An 11,817-nucleotide genomic window follows, 5' to 3' on the forward strand; every position below is an offset into this window, starting at 1 on the left:
AATGCTCATATTGCTGAATCAGGAGTTGCATCTTGTTTTCTCTAACTTGCTCAGTGCCATCACAGATGATCTGTATTGTATCCCAAACTTCCTTGGCAGTTTTGCAGTTGATAATGTTGTCAAACATATCTCCATCAACTCCATTAAACAGGATATTCATGGCCTTTTTATCCTTCCTGACTTGTTCAATGTTATGATCAGACCATTCATGCCTTGGCTTGGGGACTGATGGCTCGTTTCCTGTTGCAGCTCTCATTGGAACATGAGGGCCTCTTTCTATGCAGTCCACATAGGACTCATCTTGAGAAAGCATATGAAGATGCATCTTTACCTTCCTGTGATGGTAATTATCTTTATCCAGAAAAGGAATCTTGACTCCAACATCCTTCTTGTTCATCTTGCTGTATTGTTTTGATCTTTAAACTCTTTGTAAGTTAAGAGCTTGCTCTGATACCAATTGTTAGTCCCTTAACAATATGACAAGAATTACAGAAGGGGGGTTGAATGGAATTCTTGAAACTTTTTCTTGAAATAAAATGTTCAAACTCGATTATAAATATAAGTGTATTGATTAGCACAATGCGGAATAAAAACTTAAGTGAATCAAAACACAAGTAATTAAAAAACAAGAGTCTTTAAAAACTTTCTGGTGGATTTGAATGATTCCACCAGAGATATATAATATATATCGAGAGAACTCTGTGTGCAAGAATGCTCACAGCTGCTTACAAATATGAACTACTGAGAATACAGGGAAATGCTAATAATTCTGCTTACAAATGTTTCTCACTTTTTGTATCTCAGATCTATGTTTCTATTTGCTACTTCTTGGTTTATATATTACCAAGATTACAAAGTCAAAAGACAGGATCATTATAAAAACTATCGGGTCTAATGCTTTGCTACTTTGTTCTCTATTACCCAGTTAATAGGCTTCCTCATTCCATTTGCATACACTTCGACGAATGTGACTATGCTGTCACTGTCAACTGATATTTGAATTCTTTATCCGTTGAGTACATGATCATCAGTCGATTTTATGATTATCCGTTGACGGCTTCATTGATCATCCATCGACTGCTATATTGAACATCCGTTGATAGCCATTTGATCATCCATCAATGGCTTTGTTAATCATCCGTCGGTAGCTATTTTGGCACTTGACTTCATTTCATTTATGCAGAATTACAAGACATCATTTATATACAATTAATCAACCTATTCTGCATATCTAGTTAAAGTCAATCATGACTTTTATGCTACTACAGAATCTATACAAAGGTGTATGCAGAAATGTGCTACAGACTCATTATTAAATAAGCTACTCACTTGATGGATAATAAGTCATCATCCGTCGGGATTACAATGAGATATCCGTCGGGACTATAATTCTTATCCGTCGAGTGCTACATTATTTCACTAAGTAAAATCTACTTAGGTGTTTTGTTCATGTAATCATCAGGTACACAACATATGCACAACATATATATTAAGTTTTGTTAGTAGTGTGATCATTCAGTTTATAATTTGGTCATCTAGTGGTAATAGAATTATATATTGTTGAAGACATTTATTCGCTATATTATTATTTAAGTCATAAAATTATACAACCAAACTTATATATTAAATAATTAATTTAGTTTTGCTAAAAAATATATATTAAGCTAATATAAAAATATTGATATATCTATTAAATTTTTTTAGAAAAACACCGTATATCACAAGAATTACAAATAAGGGCTTTTAACAGAATTCTATGGATAGCAGGGGAGAGTATGGGTCAGTTCGACTCGATTTCCGGATAAAAGCGAAATCACAATAATGTATTTTTGATTTTCGAAATGGAAACAACAACAACTGATTCGGGTTCGGTTCCAGTTTTGGTTAAAAAAAACTCCGTTCGGTAATAATTGTCTCGATTTCGGTTATAAAATCGATAAACATAAATATAAAATGTAAAATATTAACGAGATAAATTAATGCCGGCAATTCAGAGATAATAATTAATACAACATTCGAGTTGATGGAAAAAACAGGAGACATGAGCGCATTCTCTGTTATATGACTTGTTTGTATGAATCAATTTCTTACCTTAGAGCATCTCCAACAGGTTCTTTGTTCATTCCCTAAATTTAATATAAAATATTGGATCTTAGTAAGTTAAGACATCAATAGCTATTATCAACTCAAACAATATTCCCTATATTCATTTCTTATACAATATTTAATCATTAAAAAATAACATTATTACATAAAGTAAAAAAAGAGAAACTGTTTCTTTCAAATATATATTATAAAATAAAAGTTAGAAGAGAAGAGAGGTTAGCTAAAGATAAGGAATGGGAAAAAGATATTAGTGGATCTTAGTGATTTAAGGAATCACTAAGATCCTGTTGGAGTAGTTTTTTTCTCCATATTCCTTATATTTGACTTTAAAATTCCAAATAGCTAAACTCTTGGAGTTGCTCTTAGCAAATAATCCGAGTCCGTCTTTATTTTTGCACTTTAAACTGTGCCTGGCTTGCAAACAGCGAGCCCAATTTCTGTTTAGGGATTGATATTCCAATTTCTATTTAAGATTGATATTACAGTTTCCATAGTCTTCAAATATTCAAAAGTAATAATAATTTTTTAAAATTGTATATATTATATATTATATATATACACAGTATTAATTATTTAATTATTTTTTAGATAACCGGCTCGGTTCGGTTAGGACGTATAACCGGAACTCAACCATTTAAATCGGGATTGGATTTTTATTTTTTGATTTCGATTTATAATCGATTTTATTTAAATGAATTTTCTTCAATATTTTCGATTTCGGTTCGGTTTCAATTTAAATTCGATTTTTTGCTCTTAACTAAGAGCAACTACAACCCAATATTATAACACTATAATATTGCATGTTTTGGTTTAAAACTAACTCAAACCCGCCACTATAATAGTATCAAAATTATATCAAATAAATAGTGTGACATCAAATTTGGTGTCAAAAATACATTTGTTATAATTTTTACACCAAATTTAGTAGAATTCGTAATTCCTAGTATACCCTTATTTTTATTAATAAAAATAAATTTATTTTCATCATAATTCATTTATACCCCTATTATATTCAAACAAATAACTTGCATTTTCCAAAAATTATCATATTTTTAATTAGACATTTAACATAAAATATATCATAAATAGATTAAAGTTAATTTTGTGAATAATGTAATTTTGATATTAGCTGTATAGCGGAGACGGTGTAATGGAAAGTAAAAATAGAATGGCGAATTTCACTTTTGCCAAAAATAGTTTGGGCAACACAGCACACCTTTACTAAACAGGGGCAATATAATAAAAAAAAATAGTCTCCGTCATATTAGGGTTTGTTTGGCGGTGCCTTCATTTCCTTACCGGAAACTTCAGCTGGTAATATCTCTCTCTCTCTCTCTCTCATATTCTATAGCTACAAGATACTTTTGAATTGTTTGGACTATTTCTAGGGCTTCAATTACTTGACCCCTCCAAACCCCCAATATTATACTCAACTTGAAGTGTAGCTCGTAATTACTGCTTTTGTAGTTGGTTGATTTTACATATATGTGCACGGCCATGACTTTAATTTATTGCTCATACTTAATTTGTTTACTTCAGTTAATTACTTATGACTTCAGTTCAACTTGTTTCCGATTCTTTCATTTCGCGTTGTTTAGTCGATGTTATTGGTATTATACATGTATCTGTTATTTCGATGTTTGATAATGCTTCAGTGTATTTTCGTATTTGTGTTTTGTGCTGCGTGCATATCGAAATTAAGAAAAAGATGCAATCTTAATGTTGTATTGTTTGGTACATTAAGTATTTGCGGCTTGGACTTATATTCTCGATTTGTGTTGTGATCTTGGACTTTATTTCTATTATTGATTTGTTTTGTAATCTTGGACTTAATTACCATACACAGTTGTATAGTTCTGTTAATAAAATATTTTGAATGATAATACTTGTCTTAACTCTGTGAAAAGATATATACTTGGAAGTATTTGTCTTATCGGCAAGTGTTTAGAATCAGTAGTACAATAATTATTGTTGGGATATATTAGTTGAAGCATGTTGATTAATAAGATAATCTTTTGCATGGGACTAGGTACATATTAAGGGTCAGCAATCGTGTTTTTAAGATAATTTGTCAATTAATTTTTATATTGCATGTTGTTTGGTCTTGCTGGTGTATGAAGCTCTATACTTCTTGGAGATAAAAGAACTCCGTAAGGGATGGTGGATTGTGATAGAACACGCAGTTAATTAGGTCTTATTTGTTACCCAAGTTTGTAGAGTTCTGATAATTGATTAAATTGAGGTTGGATTTTGATTTACAGAGATCGTGAAGCGAGTTGCATTGGTTTCGTGAGTTACATAAAAAGTTGTTAAGACGGGTTCACTCTGTTGTGTGGCCGCAAGGCCACATGGACCTGATGCAGCTAGTGGGGAGTGGTCCGTTGGTCCGCAAGAGCCCTACTGGAGAACCAACACAAGCTATTCACCTCCGCCATCAAGATGGGATTTCAGGTTCCAACCCGAAAGTCTGTCATTTGGTTCTAATGAGGAAAGTCAGTTGTATGGATCTTCCACGTCATCAAACAGCAGAGGAAGTAGAAGCTGGTCACAGGCGAACCATTTTGCTCATCACCAGTATTATGTGTCAGATGGCGCTGGCCCATATTTTAGTAGTCCCTCCGAAATATCTCCTGCACAGCAGTGGACTCCCCCAATTATTCAGGAAATTAATGTAGGTGAATATGGAAATCCATCTAGGAGAGGTATGTCTTATCAATAATCTGTATCTTGTGGTATTTTTACGCTTAGCAGTATTTTAAATATAATTTTTACTTGAAATTTACAACTTTATTTGTTAATACCCTTTTTAAGGGTTGTGGTGCATGGTCATAATCTGCTTTCCGATGCAATATATACACTATTTTTCTTGTGCTTGTTAAGCTTTTTTAATAGGATGTGTTTCACCGTTACAAATTATTCTAGTGTTTCCAGGTACATTATGTACAGTATCTTCATTAGTGGTAAGTTAATATAAATATTATGCTATGATATAAAGTAGCAAATGTAAACAAAAATATATGATTATAAGTTATTAGTAAGTCTCAATAATTGAAATACCAAACATCATAATTGAAATACCAAATCATTCATTTAAAGACACACAAGCATACCTAATATGTGTATAATTAACAACACATATGGTATAAGTAGCACAGTGGTTAGAGTTCTTGCAAACCAGTTGTAAGATCTAGGTTCGATTTCCTAGAAAAAACATATTTTTCTAAAAAATAACACATACAAAGGTAAAATAGTCATTTTAATGAGAATAAAAAAATTTCATAAATTTTATCATTATGTTCTATTATATATATATAAGAGAATAGTGTAATTTTGACACTAAAATAATGTTAAAGTTACACTATTTTAGCGTTATAGATCGGAAATGGTGTAATAGATAGTAGTAAAAATAGAATGGCGAATATCACTTTTCCCAAAAAAAGTTTGGGCAACACAGCACACCCTTACTAAACAGGGGCAATTTTGTATGTCTAATCTTTGATGGCTAATATGTTATAAGATTTTCAGAATGGGCTTCTTGCGTTGAAACTTCTAGTTAAATAACTTCTTTCGAAACCATTATTTTGGAATGCATCATGGTTTTTTAATCGACCAAGTTCTGTTGTATACACTATGATGTAAAATTTTTCTTACATTCTGTGACACTCAAATGTATCGATATTATCATATAATTGCACGTTCTTACAAATAAACTATGCTTATTAACGACTAAATATATTTTAGAAAATTAATAATTTAGCAGCATCTTCTAGAGCCTTGAACAGTAAATATTTGTTTTTGAGATATAATGTCTCATGCAGTTCTAAAAGACTGATGAGGGTTTGAGGATAATATTTTAAAGGTACTTTTCTTGCAAAAATACACTCCGCATTAACAGCTATCAGCCTCCTATGATAAATATATTTCTATGCTTAACATTAAGCTTAGTTGCTGGCATTATGGGGGATGACTACCTGGCGTTTGCACTTATGCTTTCCGGTAGGTTAGTTAATGATGACTGGTTAACAATGTAACCCTGGGGGGTATCAATACCTATGGTGAGTAGATCGTGGATTTGGCCAGCACTACGGGTATGGAAAACAAAATGTACTTTTATGGATTTTTAGTTAGCAGTTTTCTTTTAAAGAATTCAGTAGCTGGATGTGGTTTATATGAGTTTAAGAGAGGTAAACTAATAAACTGATATACAGGACATAATAAATTTGGAGTTACATGCTAAATATTAAAATATAAGGGTGATTAGCACTTTCTGATTTTTTGGAATTATGAGCTTATAAACCCCCAGTCTGTTCCCCTAGACTTATTTATGAACTTTGAAACCAAAAAGTGAGGTTCAATGAGAGTTTGGATGCTTCTGTTAGACCAATTCTCAATACCTATGGTGCATAGACCTTAGATTCCGCGGGCACTCTAGGTATGGTAAACTCATAAGTGCTTCTATGGCTTATTAGTTGGCATGTATCTATTGAAAAATCAAGTAACTGCCTGTTTGTTTAATTTGATTTTAAGAGAAAGTAATTAAATGATGAAACAGTAGATGGTAGATTTGTGGTTGAATGCTAATCGCTAAATCTAAAAATTAAGGTAATCGGTACTTTCCATTTATTTGGTAATATGAGTTTTACGCTGCTGTTTGCTGTTATCTACAACCCTGAAGCTTAAAAAAAGTATAATTCAGAAGTTAAAATTTATATATTTGAACAATTTAAACACTGATTGTTGGCTTGTTGCTGAACACCTCAATACTGGAAAATAGGGTTCAAGGTTTAAAATGTATATTTTTGAATATTGTTCTATGTATTAGTGTCCGTTTGGGAATTCTTAAAAATAAGTAACTTACGACTTAAAATGAATAAGTGACTTACAAGTGATAAGTAGATAAAAACTTATAAGTTATATAAGTGTTTGGATAAAATTACTTTAAAGTCATATATTTTTTAAATAAATTAAAATAAATAATTTTTAAATACAATTAACTTAATTCGTGAATATAAAATTAGAAAAACATTTAAAATCATATATTTTAAAATTAAAGTTAATAAAAAAAATGAAAAAATCAAATTAAGTTGAGAAAAAACACGTCGTTACTAACATTCAACTTATCAGTCGACAAACACTCGTTGATAAGTACTTACGGACTTATAAGTGAATAAGTCACTTTTTATACGGTTGCCAAACAAACCTGTGTATATATTAGGTTCTACGTTGTCATCAAGCCTGAGAGATTAAGTGCTCAAATTTGCCATAATGCACCACATCCAATGTCTGATGTTGACACTACTTAAAAGATTAGTGGAAAATTAATGTTTATCTTGTAAGCAGGTTTCATCAGTTTGAAAGATAAGCCATATCACCTTTATTGTTCTATCATGGACTAAAGCTCTCTAGTTCAGCTTGTTCTATACTTCTATCCTCTGCATTAAATGCGCATAGCTGTAAGATAAATTGTCTTTGTTGCAACTGCATAGATTTCAAGTAACCATAGAGTATTTTTTTAAATCTGCAATAGCAAACCCTATAAACGTTTCCGTGAAAAACACGCTCCAGCACTCTTAATCTAGTTCCCTATCGAAACTTTAATAGTAATGCCACATCAGCATGAGCAGTGAACTGAAGCAGTGATTCCGTTCAGTTTAACTTTTTTTTCCCCATCTTCTCTTCATATGCTTTACCGGACCCAGAGTTTTAAACCTAACTTAACCCTAACCGTGTGTGACATGAGCATAGATACAATATGACAACAATTCATAATACAGTATTAAGGTGTATTTCCCTCAAGTGGTTATCTATAACTCTTTTCATACGATCTAGGTTTACATCACCAACAGTGGCTGCTGGACTGTAGAAATGGTGGGACTGCACAATGGTGGCCATCTCACTAGTACATTGGAACTTAAGTGTAAAACGAACAATTTGCCATAATACACCACATCCAATGTGCGATGTTGACACTATGCATCTTGCATTTTAATTCTTATATTTGCCAATGAGAACTTCCGAAAACATAGTTGTTTGCATTATATGCTTAACATTTGGGCGTTTTATTAACTGCCATAAAAAAAATTCTCCCACCACGCATTGTAGCTACTAGCTACGCGTATGCAGTGAAACTAATTAAAACAAACTAATTACTTTCTATACACGCATTCTTTCTATGCATATTCGTTGGTAAAAGCTGTTTTTTGTAATAGTTGTTGACTTGAAACGGCAACAGACAGGGCCTTCACCATTTTCTATCTATGTTGGCCTGTAGAAGTTACTCCTTGCAAGGCCAACTGCCATTTCTATTATAAGTTTTTAAATTCTAGGTAACCTTGTCAATGTGTTATCTGTCACCAAAACTAGCTTGCAGACAAGTTCTTTCCTTGGCAGGATGAGGTACAATTTGGCAAATTAAATGGTGTTTGTACTAATATTTATTGATTACATATGCAAATCTAAGAGTTCGTTATGACTGAGGGAAATGTTAGGGAATAGGGATATCAAGTATATATGATTTGGAATATTAGACTGCAAAGTAGAAGCTTAGGCTATGATCATTTGGAGACTGTGAAGCACGGGTGCGTTGGTGCGTGGTACGGGGATACGGGAATTCGGCAAATTCTAAAAAATGGGGATTCGGGTGCGGGGGGATACGACAAATTTTAAATATTAAAAATATATATTAAAAATAATTAATAATAATTTAACAAAATCAAGAAGAAATATTCTTCACATAAATATTTGTATTAATATTTCATGGAAAATATTAAAAATAATAAGAAATTAAAAGATAAAAATTAAAAAGAAACAACAAGCAGGTGACGAAAACCATATGTGTGCTTTTAGTCTACAAGTCAGACAAATAACGAGGCACCCACGTATCAACAAAGAATATGGAGGAAGAAAGGATGTAGGAGAGAATAGTGAACCAATTTCTGGGGTAAAAATTATTTTTTTTCTGAAGAAGATTGTAGGGAAAATGAGAAAGTAGAATGGAGCATTCCTTCTTAAATTGGCGGGTTAGAGTCCTAGTTTAATTTGTTAGGAAAGGAATGAAGGAATAGAATTAAATAAACGTTTTCCCATCCCATCCTCCCTAATAAGAGTTAAATCTCATTCCGCTCCCTTCCCATTCCATTCCAGGAAACACAATGTTTCACACAATAGAAATCGAGAAGACTGGTTCGTTCTAATATGTTTATAAATTCAACTTTTGTGGGTCATTTGGGAGTCTATACTGTAATGATTCAGTTTTAGACGCAAACATTCATGTGGAAAGGAAAGTTTCAAGTGAAAATAAGCCAGAAAATCATATTTAATGTGTGGCCTAATTTTTATTAGGTTATTTTTTTTCAACTTTTTTTTGTTGGTTTTAATTTAATATGCTGTGAACAATGATTACTTAAAATAAATAATTGCGTGGATTATGGAGTACTTGCAAATCAATTTTCCGTATAATTACCTTTCTTATTTTTTCCTCTTATTATTTCTAACATACTGTAGTCTGTGCATCAGTTTATCTGCAGACTAGAATCATATAAAGAACCTGATTGCCTTGTTTAAAATAATATTATATTTAGAAATGCATGAACAAAATTTTATCCATGTGCAATTATTTACTTACACGGAACATGCTTAATAAAGTGATAGACAAGTTTTAATTTACCCAGCTGTCTTGCATGATTTAGTTAGTCATCATTGCTGTTGATCTTTAGGCTCATTATTTTTGTGCAAGTTATCTGAATGGAGTACATGTTGTTTTGACTCACAGCTAGAATGAGTTAGAAACTTAGAAGTTAAAATATCTCTTGCTGCTCTATCTTTGTTGGTTTAATATGTACGAGGACTAAAATTGCTTCACATTGATTGTTCTCATCTTCTGATATCTTGTCTCTTCACTGGGATATTCTGCAGTTCAAGGGCAGTTATCTTTTTCACCTGCTATTGAGGTAATTATTCCTCATGCTTGGACTATGTTGCTTGACTTTTTAATTGGCATCATCTTAACTTTCCCCTTTGATGATTCTTTCTACAGGGTATACTGGCAGTTCAAGATAGTATTGGGTCTACTTCATCCCGATCAGACAATAGTGATTATGAGTCTGTTATCAAGTCACAGTCCTCTCATCGTAGTCGACGCTACTTTATGTCCAAACCTATCCATCCTCTTTCTCTTCCATATGAAACACCTGCTAGAGAAACTCCTGACGCGAGAGCCAGTGGATTTCCTGAATCTGATCTCACTTTTTCCCAAAGAGAGACACATCAGTTTAGCAATGCCAGTGGTGACGTTGATACCACAGATGTTTCTGTGCCTACTGAATCCAATACCACTAACCAGCTGCACAGCTTGTCTGAAGGTTATAATTGTGGTCTGTGCGATAGGTATCTTTCTCAGAGATCACCTTGGGGTTCTCGAAGCATTGTGAGGAGTGGAGACATGCCGGTTGCTGGAGTTCTTTCATGCCGTCATATCTTTCATGCAGAATGCCTGGAGCAAACAACACCTAAAACACGCAGAAGTGACCCTCCTTGTCCTTTATGTTCTAGAGAAAATGAAGAGAATACTGCTGAGCAACGTTCTTGTTCCAAACTGAGGAACAGTAATCCACGGCTAATACCTTTTCGTGAAGATGGTCCGTCTAAGCCATGGGGTTGTGCACAAGCAGGAGACTGTGTTGAAAGTGCATTGCAGGCACCTCCACGCAACACCATGTTGTTACTTAATCGGACTCGCATCAAGAAAAACCTATCTTTGAAAGGTAATTCAGGCAAGGAATTTCCGGGCAAACCGAGGAAAAGTGGTACATTCTCGTCTCAACTATATATTGGATCAGTTGATCAGGAAGCTTCTGAGACAACAGGAAGTTCTTGTACAAAATGATGATGAAACATATGTACATATACCTCGGGGCAGTAATACATGGAATATCCGTGCAAGTTTTTGCTTGGTTCCACGTCTTAACCGGTCTGAAATACTAAAATGGGATCAGGTCTACTCTCATGTTGTAGTCTTAATCTAGTCAACCTCTGGTGGAGGCTGTTATATGCCAAATCACTTATTCTTCACCTTGTTGGCTTTTCTGGGTCTTTTTTCCTCTGGTAGTTAAAACTTTAAATGAAGCACATGTATAATCCTAATCTAATTGATAGCAGAGTTGTTTTGTGTGCTGGAATCAGCTTCAATGCTGAATCTTTACGGGGGTGTTTCTTTCTTTTCTTTTAGAATTTTAAATATTTTTCAATCGAAAATGCCATTGTATATCTTGGTTTGCTCTGTTAGAAACGAGACTGAATTCTCGTCCACAAAACAGAGTAATATGAGCAGTGCATGCTTAAATCTTTACAAATGCAGTACAATTTGTTCTCAACCGAAACAAATATCGGTTCTTTTGTCGATAGAATATATTGTCCTCAAAGATAACGTATACTGCAATGCATTTATATTTGGTAAATGTAGCAGGGGGCGGTGTTTCACCCTCTGCGGTATGCAGTATACATGTAAGTTGAGAGATTTTTAATTTTCTGACCATATCTTAAACCAGCATTTGCAGGCGATCTAAATTTTGGAGAATAGACATTGACATTTCAAAATTGGTTGGACCACTTTCCCTGAGCAATGGTGGAAGTGCTACACAACATTTTCTTGACAAACATACCCCCAAACTATTTTTTTTTTTCTATCCATTCAAATTCCAATAAGAATAAAAA

The 11,817-nt window shown here is 33.2% G+C and overlaps 1 protein-coding gene across 1 annotated transcript; it reads left to right on the forward strand.

The window, feature by feature from the left end:
* Positions 1–4,408: 4,408 nt before the first annotated feature.
* LOC141699718 (uncharacterized) lies at positions 4,409–11,370 on the forward strand (the record flags this gene model as incomplete). Its single annotated transcript, XM_074503568.1, has 3 exons — positions 4,409–4,808; positions 10,021–10,055; positions 10,142–11,370. Coding segments are annotated over 3 exons (1,284 nt in total), but the record flags the coding sequence as incomplete, so codon positions are not given.
* Between the last annotated feature and the right edge of the window lie 447 nt (positions 11,371–11,817).

This window comes from Apium graveolens, unplaced genomic scaffold, assembly GCF_009905375.1.
Source record: "Apium graveolens cultivar Ventura unplaced genomic scaffold, ASM990537v1 ctg118, whole genome shotgun sequence".
NCBI lineage: Eukaryota > Viridiplantae > Streptophyta > Magnoliopsida > Apiales > Apiaceae > Apium > Apium graveolens.